Source organism: Anomaloglossus baeobatrachus, assembly GCF_048569485.1.
Source record: "Anomaloglossus baeobatrachus isolate aAnoBae1 chromosome 5 unlocalized genomic scaffold, aAnoBae1.hap1 SUPER_5_unloc_3, whole genome shotgun sequence".
In the NCBI taxonomy this organism is placed as follows: domain Eukaryota; kingdom Metazoa; phylum Chordata; class Amphibia; order Anura; family Aromobatidae; genus Anomaloglossus; species Anomaloglossus baeobatrachus.
In genome coordinates, this window is record NW_027441806.1 from 1,914,696 (window position 1) to 1,933,486 (window position 18,791).

The 18,791-nt window shown below is 46.1% G+C and overlaps 1 protein-coding gene across 1 annotated transcript in view; it reads left to right on the forward strand.

Annotated features, from left to right (window-relative positions):
- The window catches only part of LOC142259189 (uncharacterized), a 48,904-nt gene extending 38,706 nt beyond the window's left edge, over positions 1-10,198 (forward strand). Inside the window, 3 exon segments of the mRNA XM_075331689.1 lie at positions 4,700-4,938; positions 6,472-7,461; positions 7,463-10,198. Coding sequence (XP_075187804.1) covers positions 4,700-4,938; positions 6,472-7,461; positions 7,463-7,885 — 1,652 coding nt within the window. The 3' untranslated portion in view covers positions 7,886-10,198.
- The last annotated feature ends 8,593 nt before the right edge of the window (positions 10,199-18,791 follow it).

An 18,791-nucleotide genomic window follows, 5' to 3' on the forward strand; every position in this document is an offset into this window, starting at 1 on the left:
GGTAGCACAGCCCACACCAGAGTATAGGCAAAAGCTAAAAGCAGCTCAGGAAAAAGTTAATAAAGTGCTATTGAAGAAAGCAGCAGGAAACAGGCTTTTCAGAGAGAACGTCTATGCGGAGGGAGAAAAGGTGGGACACCTGTTGTCGGTGGTGACGGCAGCCCAGAGAAAACCATCCTTTGTACACTGCATTCGCACCACAGCGGGAGATTTGGTCACGGAGGGGAAAGATATTTTGGACACGTTCGCAGCCTTTTATGAGGAATTGTACTCCACTAGAGGGGAGTCGAGACAGCAGGACCTAGAGATTTTCTTAGATACAATGACATTACCCAAAATAGCAGAGACAGAGAGACACAGTCTGGAGGCCCAAATTACACTTGAGGAGATGGAGAGAGCTTTGCATGGCATGGCAAATGAAAAAGCCCTAGGGGTGGATGGATTGTCGGTGGAGGTGTACAAATCTCTGGAAGAAATACTCTTACCCAATTTGTTGAATGTCTTGGAGGAGGCAAGAGAGCGGGGGACACTGCCAGCGTCTATGAGGGAGGCGATAATAACAGTAATACTTAAAGAGGATAAGGATCCAAAACTCCCTGAGTCATACCGGCCCATTTCACTTTTAACGACTGATGTTAAAATTTTGGCCAAAGTACTCTCTAATCGATTAACCGAAGTGATATCTACTCGAATTCACCCAGATAAGTCGGGTTTCATGCCTAGTAGATCTACGGCGAAAAATATACGAAGATTATACCTTAACATGCAGCTACCGGTGGACAATCCGGGACAGAGGGTGATAGCTTCGTTAGATGCCCATAAGGCATTTGACAGTGTGGAATGGGGGTATCTATGGGAAGTGCTAAGACATATGGAACTTGGCCCTAACTTTACATCTTGGATACAGCTGTTATATGCTAGACCAGTGGCTAAAGTGAGAATTAATGGAATGTTGTCACACACAGTGGACTTACAAAGGGGTACTCGTCAGGGTTGCCCGCTCTCGCCTCTCCTTTTTGCTCTAGCGGGGGAACCACTGGCGGCTGCTATACGGCAGAACAGAGACATAAAGGGATTTGTATATGGCCCTCTAGAAGAAAAGATAGCCCTCTATGCAGACAACATTCTGTTATTATTCGCAGACCCAGGGGCATCATTGAGCCATGCCATGCAGGTGATCGAACGGTTCGGAAGGATCTTTGGACTGTCTATAAATTGGACCAAATCAAACCTTTTCCAGGTGGACGCGGGAATAGACTGGTCGACCTAGGGTGATGAGGTTAACAGATTGCGGGTTGTGGACCAGTTTAGATATCTAGGCATACAGGTATCCTTACCAATTGGGAATTACATCACTATTAATCTAGTCCCTTTGCTGAACCAACTGCGTAGTAAGATAACTGCTTGGAATAAGCTTTATTTATCAGTAATAGGACGGATTAACCTTATTAAAATGGTAATATGCCCATGATATTCTACGTGATACACAATACTCCTATCTGTATCCCTCAGAGTCACTTTAAGGAGATTGATTCTATGTTCCGTGCTCTAATATAGAAGAACAAACAAGCCAGACTCAAACTTGAAAGGTTGCAGAGACCAAAGGACGAGGGAGGGTTAGCGTTACCCAATCCAGGAATATATTATCTGGCAGCTCAGAGTCAACATTTCAGGGGATGGGCGAATTTAGTGGCGGTGGATCCAGCATCTAGATTGTTGGGGCATGTTTTACATCGACGACCATTGATGTTAGGATTGGAGGACGGATCATTTGGGAGACTAGGGAAAACAAACCCTACACTTAATTTGATGAACAGAATTTGGAGACAGATCAAGCAGATGAGGGGGGTTACGGCAATAACTGAATTCACTCCGGTGTGGGAAAATGATAACTGCTCTGAGATATATAAGATAGGCAAAATTAAGGAATGGGCACGTAAAGGTATATGGTATACAGTTAGGTCCAGAAATATTTGGACAGTGACACAAGTTTTGTTATTTTAGCTGTTTACAAAAACATGTTCAGAAATACAATTATATATATATAATATGGGCTGAAAGTGCACACTCCCAGCTGCAATATGAGAGTTTTCACATCCAAATCGGAGAAAGGGTTTAGGAATCATAGCTCTGTAATGCATAGCCTCCTCTTTTTCAAGGGACCAAAAGTAATTGGACAAGGGACTCTAAGGGCTGCAATTAACTCTGAAGGCGTCTCCCTCATTAACCTGTAATCAATGAAGTAGTTAAAAGGTCTGTGGTTGATTACAGGTGTGTGGTTTTGCATTTGGAAGCTGTTGCTGTGACCAGACAACATGCGGTCTAAGGAACTCTCAATTGAGGTGAAGCAGAACATCCTGAGACTGACAAAAAAGAAAAAATCCATCAAAGAGATAGCAGACATGCTTGGAGTAGCAAAATCAACAGTCGGGTACATTCTGAGAAAAAAGGAATTGACTGGTGAGCTTGGGAACTCAAAAAGGCCTGGCCGTCCACGGATGACAACAGTGGTGGATGATCGCCGCATACTTTCTTTGGTGAAGAAGAACCCGTTCACAACATCAACTGAAGTCCAGAACACTCTCAGTGAAGTAGGTGTATCTGTCTCTAAGTCAACAGTAAAGAGAAGACTCCATGAAAGTAAATACAAAGGGTTCACATATAGATGCAAACCATTCATCAATTCCAAAAATAGACAGGCCAGAGTTACATTTGCTGAAAAACACCTCATGAAGCCAGCTCAGTTCTGGAAAAGTATTCTATGGACAGATGAGACCACGATCAACCTGTACCAGAATGATGGGAAGAAAAAAGTTTGAAGAAGAAAGGGAACGGCACATGATCCAAGGCACACCACATCCTCTGTAAAACATGGTGGAGGCAACGTGATGGCATGGGCTTGCATGGCTTTCAATGGCACTGGGTCACTTGTGTTTATTGATGACATAACAGCAGACAAGAGTAGCCGGATGAATTCTGAAGTGTACCGGGATATACTTTCAGCCCAGATTCAGCCAAATGCCACAAAGTTGATCGGACGGCGCTTCATAGTACAGATGGACAATGACCCCAAGCATACAGCCAAAGCTACCCAGGAGTTCATGAGTGCAAAAAAGTGGAACATTCTGCAATGGCCAAGTCAATCACCAGATCTTAACCCAATTGAGCATGCATTTCACTTGCTCAAATCCAGACTTAAGACGGAAAGACCTACAAACAAGCAAGACCTGAAGGCTGCGGCTGTAAAGGCCTGGCAAAGCATTAAGAAGGAGGAAACCCAGCGTTTGGTGATGTTCATGGGTTCCAGACTTAAGGCAGTGATTGCCTCCAAAGGATTCGCAACAAAATATTGAAAATAAAAATTTTTTTTTTGGGTTTGGCTTCTTTGTCCAATTACTTTTGACCTCCTAAAATGTGGAGTGTTTGTAAAGAAATGTGTACAATTCCTACAATTTCTATCAGATATTTTTGTTCAAACCTTCAAATTAAACGTTACAATCTGCACTTGAATTCTGTTGTAGAGGTTTCATTTCAAATCCAATGTGGTGGCATGCAAAGCCCAACTCGCGAAAATTGTGTCACTGTCCAAATATTTCTGGACCTAACTGTATGTGGCAAATTCTAGACCAGAGACATTAGAAGCTGTTTACACAAATACAAGATGAATTTGTGATATCTCCATCCGGGTGTTACCACTATAAACGAATGGCACATGCAGTAGCGGCTCAGAGGGTTAAACAATCATTGCTGGTTCAGGCAGACTTAGTATTGAAATATGTGTGTAGTAGTGTGCCCACAAGAGGAATCATATCAACTATATATAGGGATCTATTGCATACATATTTGCTTAACCACCCAGTAAGAACTAGAACTAAATGGGAGGCAGAGATAGACGGGATCACTGATGAGGTGTCGGAAAGTATCCTGGAGTACATACCGAAATTATCAATGAGCGAACGAGCAAGATTGTCCCATCTGTATGTGGTGAATAGGGCGTATAGATCCCCCCTAATTATGTGTAAAATGGGACTGAGGAGTAACTCTGACTGCCCTAGGTGCAATGGAGACGATGCCGGCATCTTCCAAATGATGTGGACGTGCCCCAGGTTGACGTCTTTCTGGATAACTGTTCTTAACAAAATAGAAGGCGCTTATAGATGCAAACTTCCCAAACAACCTTTGGTATGTCTCCTAGGTTATGTGGAGGAAATCAGAGTAGACAACATTTTTAAAATAGCGATAGCCAGATTACTGTATGCGGCCAGGAAAGTAATTGCCAAACATTGGATGCAGGGGGACCCACCGACTAGAGGGGAATTTATCGCATATGTTAATCATATTGCTCGGATGGAGAGAAGTATATATGGGAAAAGGAAACAACTTGCACTTTTTGATAGACTGTGGAATCCGTGGTTGCAGTATGGATAAATATTAGGGCTGGGAGATGTTGTCTCTGAGCAGGGATACCTGGTTCTACACATTCCAATATATGTCACTGAAAGGCACAAATGTGAGATCTTTTATATAGATGTGAGTAATCTGTACGCTGAGGGGGGAGGGGTTGTTGAGGATGGAAAGTTTGTAGTTATGTTTATTATTGCTGAAAATTTGACATTGGCTTTGTATATTTAATGAAAAATAAAAAATATTTGATTAAAGACAACAATGACTAGCCAAACAACTTCTGACTCTCTCATAGACTTCAGTAAAGCACTGGGAAAGACGCCTGTGTCATGTAAACACAACCCAGGCTTCATTGTTAACCGTCTTCTGGTACCATACCTAATGGAATTCGTGCATCTTCATCAAAGAGGTCATGCATTTAAGGAAGACATGGATTTTGCAATGAAATTGGGAGCTCGTTGCCCAATGGGTCGTTTTGAGCTTTTGGATTATGTTGGTCTTGATAATAGTAAATACATAAATACATCATTGATGGTTGGTACCAGATGGAACCAGAAAACCCCTTTTTTGCCTCCAGTGAATTGCTCAATAAGCTTGGAAAGAAGACCGGAGAAGGATTTTATAAAGACAGATGGTTGGCCTGGCTGCACTGCAGAGCTATATTGTTATAGTCTCTTGTTTTCTTTGATTACGATGACCGTTGTTGGTTTTACATTGCACGGTTTTCTCAGCACTTATTAACACTCTAGTGCCTTACAGTCATGATTCTCTATTTCATCAACATCCTTTTGTACCGCTGATTCCAAACATTGATACGTCATAGCCATTCTACAGTCAATAATAAATGAATGTACAAAAAATAAATTGTGCAACTTTTGGAGGTTTCACGCCAATTTTAACCAGCTTTGCCAAATTGGACAGAGCTTGGCCAGAAGAAGGGTGTGATGCCACCGCTTCTCTAATTCATAACAAACTGCAGCGTTCCCTATGCCAGAAATCTTACGCCAGTCCCTGACATCAATTTTCATTGTACATCGCCGGTCTTGATGAATGGGAGACCTAATGTTTACCTGCACAGACAGCAAAACCCTGCTACCTGCTTTGGTTACAAAGCCTAAGGATAGGCCATCAATGTTACACTCCCGGACAAACCCATTAAATATTTGGCATCTGTCTTCTTCGAAAAAAAACCTTTTTGAAATTGTCTATGTTGTGGATCAATGTCACAACGAGATGGTTGCAGACATCGCCAACTGTCATGGCGGTATCAGGATCTGTGGAAATTACAGATTCTGGCACTCTGCTAACTTCTCTGATGTCTGTGAGCAATGCAATGAGACGCAGGTGTTGAACCACATACTTAGTAAAACTAGCAAGAGTTATTCTTTGCTGGGCTCCTTGTTAATGTCTTTGATCACATGCTGTAGGGGAGCCAGTATCTTTCGCTCCCCTTCTGTATATGCTGGCTGGACTATTCCATTAACGCCAGCTATAGTTTACCTATACAAGTGTAGTGAGGTGTTGTGATACAAACTAGTGGTTGTTGTGCATTATTGCTGTGAGCAGTTGTGGTGTTAACCCTTGTTATTTCTGCCTTCCTGCTCTTCCTTTTCTCCTTAGTCTCTCACTGTTTATTTCTGAGTTTGCGGTGTGTCTGAAATTTGGTTTTACCGTCTGTCTTAGTTACATAGTTACTAAGGTTGAAAAAAGACCTAGGTCCATCTAGTTCAACCTTCTTAATTTGCATTTCCATCCTACTCCTACCCCTTCCTTCCACGTTCAGGGGTAATCCAGAGGTTAGGGATAGCTAAGGTCTCCTAGCATGAGGGAAAGTATAGGAGCCCCCTGTCCCTCATTATCTCATTATCCTACAGTCACATTGCAACAATCAATCAGATTATTTACTGTAGCACATTCCAGAGAACGAAGATGTAACTCTTAGATCTTGAAATTGGAAAACAAATTCAGAATAATTTTTTTCCTAATTTAATTTCTGATGTTATGGTTAAAAAACTAAATCTACTTTCGAAATTATATGATTAAAAAATAATAACATTGTGTTTATTTATAGCCGATGACTGTATCAGGAGTTCAGATGGACATCTAATATCTTCAAAATTTAAAACAGATGATCAAACTATCACACATAATACATATGAAGAGCAGGCTGCTGTCCCAGATGTACCTCCAGTCCTTCATTGGAAAGCTTTATCATCTGATCTTTTCAAACAAGTCCAAAATTCCGAATTATCACAGAATTGTAAGCAAAATAAAAGTTACAGAAGGGATGGGGAACATGAAACGGCTCCTACAAGGGAGAAACCATTTTCATGTTCAGAGTGTAAGAAATGTTTTATTCGGAAATCAGACCTTGTTAAACATCAGAAAATTCACACAGGGGAGAAGCCATTTTCATGTTCAGAATGTGGGAAAGGTTTTATTTGGAAATCAGACCTTGTTAAACATCAGAAAATTCACACAGGGGAGAAGCCATTTTCATGTTCAGAGTGTGGGAAATGTTTTATTCGGAAATCACAGCTTGTTGGACATCAAAAAAAACACACAGGGGAGAAGCCATTTTCATGTTCAGAGTGTGGGAAATGTTTTATTTGGAAATCACACCTTGTTAGACATCAGAAAAATCACACAGGGGAGAAGCCATTTTCATGTTCAGAGTGTGGGAAATGTTTTATTCGGAAATCAGATTTTGTTTGGCATCAAAGATCTCACACAGGGGAGAAGCCATTTTCATGTTCAGAGTGTGGGAAATGTTTTATTCAGAAATCAGACCTTGTTAGACATCAGAAAAAACACACAGGGGAGAAGCCATTTTCATGTTCAGAGTGTGGGAAATGTTTTATTCAGAAATCACACCTTGTTGGACATCAGAAAAATCACACAGGGGAGAAGCCATTTTCATGTTCAGAATGTGGGAAATATTTTATTTGGAAATCAGATCTTATTTTGCATCAAAGATCTCACACAGGGGAGAAGCCATTTTCATGTTCAGAGTGTGGGAAATGTTTTATTCAGAAATCAGACCTTGTTAGACATCAGAAAAAAACACACAGGGGAGAAGCCATTTTCATGTTCAGAGTGTGGGAAATGTTTTATTCAGAAATCACAACTTGTTGAACATCAGAAAAAACACACAGGGGAGAAGCCATTTTCATGTTCAGAGTGTGGGAAATGTTTTATTCAGAAATCAGACCTTGTTAGACATCAGAAAAAACACACAGGGGAGAAGCCATTTTCATGTTCAGAGTGTGGGAAATGTTTTATTCAAAAATCAAACCTTGTTAGACATCAGAAAAATCACACAGGGGAGAAGCCATTTTCATGTTCAGAGTGTGGGAAATGTTTTATTCAGAAATCACACCTTGTTAGACATCAGAAAAATCACACACAAATCAAATCAATCACAAACTCATCATATTTTTCGGACCATAAGACATACCTAGGTTTTGAAGGAGAAAAATAGGGAAAACAAATTGAAGCAAAAATGTTGTCATGACGCACTGTTATGGGGGATCTGCTGCTGACACTTACAGGGGTAATATCCCCCAGTTTCTAGTGCAATGTGTTTGATGACTTTCCCCTTAAATAGTGCTTATAACAAATCTGTGGCTGCTTTTATTATTTACTAAAACAGTGAAGAGCCGCAGATTAGTGAATTTTTTAAATATAATGCAGTGCCAAACTTTTTGAAGTGTCCCTAATGTCCCCCAAAAGGAACTTCCAGGTTGTGAGATCCCACAACCCTCAGCGATCACTCTCACAGTGAAAGAGTGAGCTCTACGACCCCAGCTCTGCAGCATCCTTCTTAACCAGTTCAGTAAAACCTTAAAAAAATATGTGACCGTGCTGGATTATTTGAGAGAGCAGTGTCTCGTGCTTAGAGCTTGGTAGTACGTGGCCGTAAAGAGGCGTGGCTACGGGACCCGGTAGTTTAAGAATGTTGAAAAATACCAGTGGTTTAACGATGCCATAGAACTGTTAGGTATTGGTATTTTCGTTTATTGTTTTTCACAGTTTGTTATTTTCCATATAGAAAAGGTTAGTGAACAAGTGCATAGTCAATCAGGGTTTAAATTAATGCAGAAGTTACCTAATTTGCAACCAGATTCTTTACAGTGTGTACACCCGGTACATGGACTTTGTTTATATATATATATATATATATATATATATATATATATATAGATAGATAGATAGTAAAAATGGACCATTTTCACAGGACTGGCGTGATCAACACGAACTTGTGTATTGTACATAGTTGCACCTCCTGTGCCAACCAGAGTCATCTAACACAACACCTGGGACCTTAACCTGGTCATGGACCCGTGGACAGGTAACCAGAGGTCAGGTTGTTTGGGTGGCGGGTTATTGGGATCCGGGACATTGGGACTGGACTGTCGCAGGAAGGGGCTGCAACGGAGCAGGTTGAGTCCCCGCTACTACTGAAACTGGTAGCGTTCCACCGTTGGGAGATGAACTCTTAATAAAGTTTAGTAACATTTAAGTAACCAGCCTCCCTAATGTGGGATGTATTTGTAAGTAAATGTTTTACCCTTTTTTCTTCCAATTGAAAAAAAAAAAATAAACCTCTGATGTCCTGTAGGTCGGGGATGAGCTACGCTTAACCAAGGGGGAATGTGATGCCCAGGCCTATCAGGACGTCACCGGGTACTGTGCAATCTGCCCTTCTGTGCAGTATCCACCTCCTTGGTTACCGATCCCTAACCTTTGGTGTTGCCAAGAACAAGCTAATCAAAATCTTAGGAACACTCTGCACCACACCCACCAGACACACCAGTGGACGGCCTGAGTGGAATAGGGTCGCCCACTTGGGGGGTTGGTTAAGGGGGGGATCAGCAGTGTCAGGAGCAGTTCAGTTGTGGAGTGACTCTCGAGAGGAGAGGTTAGGAGCACGGCTCCTTGAGACTAATAGGTGACAGACGTTGGTCTGGACCTGGTAGGAGCTGGAACCCTGCTCGCAGGGGATCGTGACAAGGGGCACGGACTGTCAAGGAGGACAGCCGGCGGCCTTGTGCCATCTCCGGGCAGGGGCCAGGGCACGGTGAGGTACGTGACCCTAGGTCAGGGAGTAGCTTCAGGCGTCTTGACAATTTACCCGACGAGGACGGAGCCTTTAAGATCCGTTCTCCACCCACTCCAAAATCGGGGTACTAGCACAACGAGGGGGCTAGAACTTTCCACTACACGATCAAGAAAATCCCAAGCGTGAACCTTGAGAGCGAGCTCACCCAGTTAGCCATACTGGTGAGCGGGACCCGATTAGTTCTACACTAAAGGGACCAACTAGAAGACAAAGGTGCCAAGGCAAAGGTCACAGACTAACAGGCAACACCAACAAGCACGGGATCCAGGCGTGCTCCCTCCCAGCGGCAGCGGTGTCCAGAACTTTGGTTTACTACAGTTGTCGGTGTCAGCGTTATTAGACTGAGTGAGTACGCAAGTGACCCTTATCCCCCAACGGCACCCTCCTGTCGCCTTCACCGAGTCCCGGGGCATTCCCCCCTACCCACGGAGGGGTTAAACACCTGGCTGCCCACTCCATCGCCACCGGATACTCCCATCAGCAGTGGTGGTATTCCCCCTTACCACACACCGTGGGTGGCATCACAAACTTTCCACATCATCCCCTGTAAATACACCCCCTTTTACTCGAGTGGCCGCACGACACCCGGGTCCGGAGAACCCTCGAGCCACCGTGGATCCGGATCCGAGCAGCCCGGCTGCTGACACAGGGGTGGTACATATGTAAATATATATTCTTCATGCCTGTCTTTCTCTGTTGTTTATATGTGATGATTTTGCCTCAGAACCTCTGGAGTTGAGGCAGAGCTGTAGGCATTTCACACAAAAATAGTAAGGGGATGTCACAGAGGTGTCACAGCCGGTGGACAATCCAGTGGCAAAAGTGTTGGAAAATCCCAGAGGTTTGCAGAACGTGTTGTTAACTGACAGTTCTCTGTTAATGCAGCAGCGGACTATATGACTCTGGGAAACTGTCAGTGTGCACACTATGAGAACTTAGAAGGCTGCAGTCACAGAGTAACACATGGAGTGACTGCAGACTCATTACAAACTTGGACAACCCCTTTAATGCTCCTAACAACATAAATAAAACATAGTGACCTTTAACTTGTCCCATGGCACAAGACTTTATTAAAGAGATAGTCCACTACTTTAACATTGAAGGCCTTTCCTTAGGATAGGTCACCAATGACTGATTGGTCGGCGTCTGGCACCTGGCTCCCCAGCCATTTGCCTGTTCTAGGTGCCGTGTCGGTAATGGCCGGAAGTGCTCAGTTATGGATCTGCTCCGTCTTCTGATAGTGGCAGCAGTCTACTATTAAAATCAATGAGGTGGATGTGGAGTACCCGGCCGCGGACACTTATCAGAGGACGGAGCAGATTCAGAAATAAGAATTTCCGGCCACCTGCACCAAGAACAGCTGATCAGTGGGGGTCCCATTTCACTCACATAAAGCCTGCTTTACACGTTGCAATTTCGCATACGATATCGTATGCGAATTGCAACGCCCCCATCGTATATGCGGCACGTTCAATTTGTTGAACGTGCCGCACAAACGATTAACCCCCGTCACACATACTTACCTTCCATACGACCTCGATGTGGGCGGCGAACGTCCACTTCCTGGAGTGGGAGGGACGTTCGGCGTCACAGCGACGTCACACGGCAGCCGGCCAATAGAAGCGGAAGGGCGGAGATGAGCGGGATGTAAACATACCGCCCACCTCCTTCCTTCCGCATTGCCAGCCGGGAGCTGCAGGACGCAGGTAAGCTGCAGTTCATCGTTCCCGGGGTGTCACACGCTGCGATGTGTACTACCCCGGGTACGATGAACAACTTGACGTTCAATTCGTCAGGAATGAATGACGTGCATGTGATGAACGGTTTTTCGTTCAATCGCAATTGCACATCGCTGTCACACGCTACAACATACTTTACGATGCCGGATGTGCGTCACCTACGACGTGACCCCACTGACACATCGTAAGATATCTTGTAGCGTGTAAAGCGGGCTTTAGAAGCAATGCGCAAGTGGGACCGAGGCCTAATGATGAGACAGTCAGTATCACAAATAAACATTTACATTCAGGTACGTTATAGATGATTGTCTCTGAGTTGTTTCTTTCTATTCTTTATCTTATCCTGACGCCATGATTACTTTTCACATTCACATCTCGTTTCTGCAGATTTCCATCTTCTCCGATCTTCTGCAGCACATCCCGACACGATGCCCCTAAATATAGCAGAATGATAATACTTTTACTTAAAAATATCTGCCCTATGCTGTGCCCCAGAATAAATAATGGCCCCTCACTGTGTTCTCTGCACAAAAAATGACCCACACACTCTCCCTCTTATGGTACATGCCCTCCACACTGCCCACTTCTTTCCATACTGAGCACACTCTTCACACTGTCCTTTACACCATGTCCCCTTATACTGCCCAGTCTTTATACGGTGCCCTGTGTATTCTGTGTCCTCCAAACGTCTTTCCAGTTTGCTCCACATCCTCTCTCTCCCCATGCATCACCCCTCATCCTCTCTCTCCCCATACATCACCCGTCACCCTCTCTCTCTCTCCCCATACATCACCCCTCACACTCTCTCTCCTCATATATCACCCCTCATTTTCTCTCTCCCCATGCATCACCCCTCATCTTTCTCCCCATGCATCACCCCTCATCTTCTCTCTCCCCATGCATCACCCATCATTCTCTTTCTCCCCATGCATCACCCCTCATCCTCCCTCTCCCCATGCATCACCTCTCTCTTTATACTGTGTCCCAAGATTCTTCCCCCTCCCCATCCTCTCTTCCCACCATATTCTGTCCACAGATAGTTCCCTCCCCCACCCTCTTTCTTGTCTTCACAGCTCCACGGGAACACTTATCAGCGTTCTCTTTCACCTCCGCGCTGCGGCCCTGACTTCCGGGTCCGCAATGTGATAAGCTGACCTGATCACATAACAGCCGTCGCTCTGACCCGTAAGTCAGCACTAGCGATCACCGCTTCAATTGTCCTCGCATCTGACAGATACAAGGACAATTGAGTACTGGGAGCCGCGCGCTGCACTTTCTACGAGTGTGGTTGTCAGTGTGACAGCTGCGCTTAGAGAATGGCCGTCTCCCACTACGGGGCCGCAAACGCAGCCCCCGGGCAGACTTTCACACAGCCGCATCAGGCAGCCCGACAGTACCCCACTGACTGTTGCGCCCCCGGGGCAGATACCACACCAGCCCCCCCCAGATACGCCTCTGCTTATGTTCAGTCCTAGTCATTTCTTGGACTACTTCATACCACATTATGGCCTGGTCAAACTTATTATGGTCCTCTAGCCATCCTTTACATTTAGTCAGGAAATCCTGCCATGTTTGTGTGACGCCCCAGGAGCGCTGATCCTGTTCGGGGACGCCACAGTGCTGGATAACAGGTAGGTTAACTTCAATGGGAAATTCATGACGCCACTCTCGGTATTGCGGTCAGGACGACCGCCACTGCAGTTTAAGGGACACCTGGGGCTGATGGTAGGTGCAGTCAGATGTGGTGGCCTCCCGAGAGTGAGGCTGGCCCCAGGGCCCGGTGTAGGTGTATAGTGCAGCAAGTCGCAGAGTAATCCACACACACAGCAGTAATGTCTTTCAGGGTTTTACTCACTGTTTGTTGTTAGAAGAGTGAGGTATCTGGGGCGATGCTGTGATGAACCAGGAGGGGAACCGGGTATCCCTTTGGCTGACGTCGGGGTGGCTGCTAGCTCGCCTTCCTAGCCCTCTTTGTTTGAGGTGGCCCCGACCTGAAGTCGTGTGGGGCTCACCCAGGGAAGCTGCTTCTGCCAGTTCTCCCCTTTTTGGCCCTTTGTCTGTAGCCTGGACCAAGTGTTTCTGGCTGCTGCCTTCTTCCACTTATGGGCCCTCTCGTTGCTACGTGGCTCCGGACTGTGTTGGTTTGGTGAAGGGCATGGAGTGCTCCCCACCTGCAGGTTTAGCAGGCCAACTGAATGGGCCCCTGCTCTGGGGACCTGTAACCCCGTGCGGGCAGGGTCTACTGGCAGTCCCCGTACTCGGCCACCTCTCTGCACTCCGGCCTCAGGTAGTTTTCGGGCGGCACTACCAGGTAGCCCTTTCTCCCCCGCCAGCAGCCACGAACGGTGCAGTGTCTGTAAGGGCCCTGCTCACTGCTCTGCCCTCCAGACGCGACTCCTCCACTTCCTTCTCCTTTGGCTGCCTCTGCACAACTCCCTTGTTCCCAGTGACGCCACCCACCACTAGCTGGGAGGCGAGGGCCCCGCCCCCTCCCTGAGTCTGCTCAGGGGTCCCCTCTAGCTGTGTGTGTGTTCCTAGTTACTAGTGTTCCGTGTGTCCACACGCTTATCAGCCATCAGGATTACCTGTATTGTACTGACCCGACTTGGGTGCAGTACTCAGTGGTGCCTGACCAGGTCAGGGGCGCCACATTTGTTCATCCAGTGTTCCATTCATACCTGCATTCACCTTTTCCCAATTTGGTCTACAGCCTTTGATAGCTTCTGCGCCTTTTATGTGTTGTACAACATCAATTGCAGGAGTCCATATCTCCACATCCTCATCCTCACTGGATGAGGATCTACTCTGTGTAGTTCTTATCCTTGCAACAACTCGGAATGACAACAACCACACGACAATGATAACAATTACAGAGAACTATGTCTTTGCATCCATGTTGCTTTCAAGGGTAGGACCTTACCTTGCACCACACCACTCGACACTGCGCAAGGTAAATAGTGGCTACTACGTGATACCCCACGTCTGGGGCCCACGAGTTGCCACTTGAGTGATTGCACTGCCGGTACCACGCTTTTGTGGCACACCAGCAGCCACTCAAGAGTGACTGCACTGCCGGTACCTCACGTCTGTGGCACACGAGCAGCCACTCAAGAGTGACTACATTGCCGGTACCTCACGTCTATGGCACACCAGCAGCCACTCTACTTTACTGCAGTAACTTAATATCTAGAATTGGGATCCCAGTATCACAGAGTAGGTAATATAATAATATGGGGCCCTTCTCCCCCCTTGGTTTTCCACATGAGCGTCTGTACAGCACGCTACACTGGAAAACCCTTAAATCACTTAACGTTTTTTTCTATGGCACAGAAAGCAGGTAAATATTGTAGGGCAGATAATGACTATAACCAGTGCCCAATCAGGAGGGATGTTAGGTACTGAATTAATCAAAGATGGTAGCAAAAGGGAGCTAATGAGAGGACCAGAACAACCAAAACCCTATGAGCTGCTAATCATACCCTGGGAATGTTATCAGGGTGTCCAAATAGACCTGTATCACAATTTTTAGCCCATAAATTCAAAGTTCAATGTCTTAAAGGGACGGTACACTTTTTGCAAAAATGGCAAAAAAAAGGACTCGCACTTACAGCAGAGTAAAGATAGTGATTATAAACAGCGCTCACACAAGAGGTATGTACGATATTCCATGCGTAACACCAAAAGAGCAGCAAAAAGAACTAAAGAGAACACTATAACAAGCAGCGTATCAGGGTGCGTGATATAGTTTCTGCGGATTAATTGCCGTGTTAGTGAGAGGCTGATCAGTGTCGTGTAGTACAGGCACAATGAAGTCCACGCAATGTGCTATAAATAATATGTCAGATTCTCTGAGAATGTGAGCAAGAGCAGGACATTGCAAGATGAGAAAGGTTTAGTTGGAGGACGTCCAGCGTCTGCTTGCACGGAGATGAGACAGTGTCTTGCTGTAAAAATCTGCAGCGTTCAGTGCTTCAAAGTCACAAATTTGGCAGCTGTCAGACATGAGGCTGGGACAGTCAGTGTCAGTAGCCAGGATGTGAGAGCATCTTTACAAAGACACACAACATACCGGTGTTCTCACCAAACCGACAGTGCTCATCACAAATGGCAGGTCATCCACATACACACATACAAGAAATCACAACCTGTCAGCAAAACTGCCAGTCAGTCAAAAAGTCAGTTACGGGCATTGCAATCAGTCTTCAAGTACACTCATTGCAATGTTTTTACAATCACACAAAGTTATAAGGTTACCACACACAGAAACCACAAAGTCCCTGGCTCGTACCCAGCAGCTCCGTCCCTTCTGAACGGAAGCCTCAAATGGTGTACGACCGTTCCCTGCCTATAGTGATGCGTATCTAGATCTTATACTCACCTCAGTCTCCTCCGAGTATGTCTATCAAGCTCAAAGAGCGACAGACCTGGTCTATCAAATCGTGCCAGGGTCCGGGTAGGTCTTTGCACATGAATGTTAGAGTTTCAGACCCTCAGTTTCAACGGCTATACTCATCAATCTCGGCGGGTGTCCCTAGGTATAGACAAAAACAAACATGTAACAGTCCCTGGCCGGAGGCGCCTCACATGGGTCAGCTCGCAGAATCGCAGGGGCCCTAACTTCCTCACGGTTGGACCCCTCTATACTGGGCCACTATTCTCAGCCTCCCTCGTAAGAAGCTTATGACCCACCCCAGGGCTATGGGGTACTTGGTCCCAGGCCGAGTATTACAGGGATATGTCACGAGTCTGGCCAATGCCTGGTTCCGTGACCCTGGGGGTTGATTAAAAAGGGGTTTAAAATGAAGATAAAAGAATGTTTTTTTTTTTGTGATGCCACTTGCAGTATGCGGCTAGGTGAGGAAAGTCACCGCTGCAGTCTCTCATTGCTGGGGCTGGTGGTATTTAGCAGCTTAGATGTAATGGCCCTCTGCAAGTAGGGCTGAGCCCCAGGGGACAATGATGGGAGTGTAGTATGAGGGCAACAGGTGAAACAGGTAAGAGAAGAACTCAGGCCACACAAGAGCTGTGGTTTAACTTGTCTTTTACTCACGGGTTTTGTGAGCTACAGCTCGACTGGTGCTGGTCGGCACCAAACTGGGCCTCAGGATTCCTTTTGTCCCAGTGCCGGTTTTGTGACCTGGTGAGCTGTACTTCCTTGCACCCGTCTGTAGTTGGTGGGTCCCTGTAGCCTGAAGCGTTTTGGGGCTCCCCTCCTGGTCTCTCAGTCTTGGCCCGTATAGCAGGCAGATTTAACCACTCATGAGTTGGGCCTCCGCCTCAGCTCCCTTGGTTCCCTGTTAGCTGCTGTGCTCCGGACACTAACGTTGGTGAGGAACCGTGATGATTCCCTCACCGGGCATATTTATTAGATGAGCTTGAAGCGTCTTTCTGAACTAGGGCTCTGCACCCCACCGGTGCCTGGTCCTGTAAGTACTCCCCGTACTCTCCCAGCGACCGTACTCCTTTTTGCCCAATCAGTCACTCCACATTTGCTGTCTGTCTGCATGTTATCCTCAGACCTACTGTCAACTGCCTACTGCACACTCTAGCCCCTCCCCTTTCCCTGGTTTCTGACTAGCGGGTTTGGACGAGCCCCAGCTACAGGTGGCTATCCATCAGGTCCGCCTCTAGCTTGTTACCCAGTCTGGGGACAAGGGCATGGTTTTGTGTGTTTGGTTGCTGTTGTTTGGTTTTTACCAGCATTGGTCTTCCAGGAATCCGAGGTTAGTGCTGCACCTGTTACTGGATGCAATACCCTGTGGCACCTGACAACTCAGGGGCGCCACACTTATTACAGACACTCACAGACTCATACGCCTACAGACAATAGCACATATAAAGCAACACTCATTGGGTACTAGGCAGCAGGATGCCTGCACGGCACACCCCAAACCACAAGGATGGCACAGGAGGCAGTCAGTAACACAAAGGGTTACTTATCATGGTTTGCCCTACATCTAGTCCTGTTCCCGTGGGGAGGGGGGGGGGCGATATTGTGAGGCCACAATTCACCACCAAAAACTGTTATGGCAATCAGCTAAGCCACGTGCAAAATGAATGCTTCGCCAGCGGGAAGAAGTCAGCAATAACAGATGACAGTCATGTGGTTCCCCATCTGAGCAAGTGCCCAGGGGGTCATTTATTGAAAAGCTCTAACATATAAGTCAATGCACCCCAACATTCATTGGTCAATCCCAACACTATTACATAATAATTGGTTATACTCTTGTTTATCATTTATACTCATTGGTTAATTTGGAATATCATGTAAAATAAAGACCACCTGATTCAAATGGATCATGCAGAGCCATGTGTATCAGGGGACACTCTTAGAGATAAGGACTGGTACATTGTAAAATGTACCAGTACCTAATATATCATTTTATATATAAAGGTACATTACACTGACTATGGCCTTCACATCTGTCTAGATGTTATTCTATGTTAGGTGTAGCAAATAATATTAATAATAATAATCATAATCTGATCTTGTAAACCAGATTCAAGCTGGCGTCACACGGTACGATATATCGGGCGATATGTCGGTGGGGTAACGGAGTTTTTGACGCATATCCAGCATCGTTTGATATATCGTAGCGTGTGACAGCTACGAGCGACTGTGAACGAGCAAAAATACTCACCTTATCGTTGCTCGTTGACACGTCACTCATTTTCAAAATGTCGGTCCTCCTTCTGTGCTCCGGTTGTTCATCGTTCCCGAGGCAGCACATGTCGCTCCGTGTGACACCCCGGGAACGACGAACACAGCTTACCTGCATCCCGCCGGCAATGTGGAAGGAAGGAGGTGGGCGGGATGTTACGTCCCGCTCATCTCTGCCCCTCCACTTCTATTGGCCGGCTGCTGTGTGACGTCGCTGTGACGCCGAACGTCCCTCCCCCTTCAGGAAGAGGATGTTCGCCGCCCACAGCGACGTCGTCTGGGAGGTAAGTGCGTGTGACAGGGGGTTAACGATTTTGTGCACCACGGGCAACTAATTGCCCATGACGCACAAACGACAGGGGCGGGTACGATCGCTCGTGCGATCAAACGATAGATCGTACCGTGTGACGCCGGCTTCATTCTTTAACAATGCCCACCACATCATAATCCATGGATGACATAAGAGTCTCCAATTCATTCATTTTGTTTGCAAGACTTCTTGCATTTGCCAGTAGACATTTAATACTATTAACACATTCCTTATCCCTAGCCTCCCTACTTTCCTTGCATGTCCCAGACCCCCCAATCCTTCATTGACCCCTACTGTCTCACTGTCTCTATCTGCTCTATCTATCCCCTTATTTGCTCCACTACCCTCCCTCCCCCAGATCCTAGTTTAAAAGCTCCTCCATCCGTCTGACCATTTTCTCCCCCAGCACTTCTGCACCCTCCCCATTGAGGTGCAGCCCGTCCCTACTGTAGAACCTGTAGCTGACTGAGAAGTCGGGCCAGTTCTCCGTGAACCCAAACCCTTCCTTCCTGCACCAATTTCTAAGCCATGTATCTATCTCCCTAAGCTCTCGTT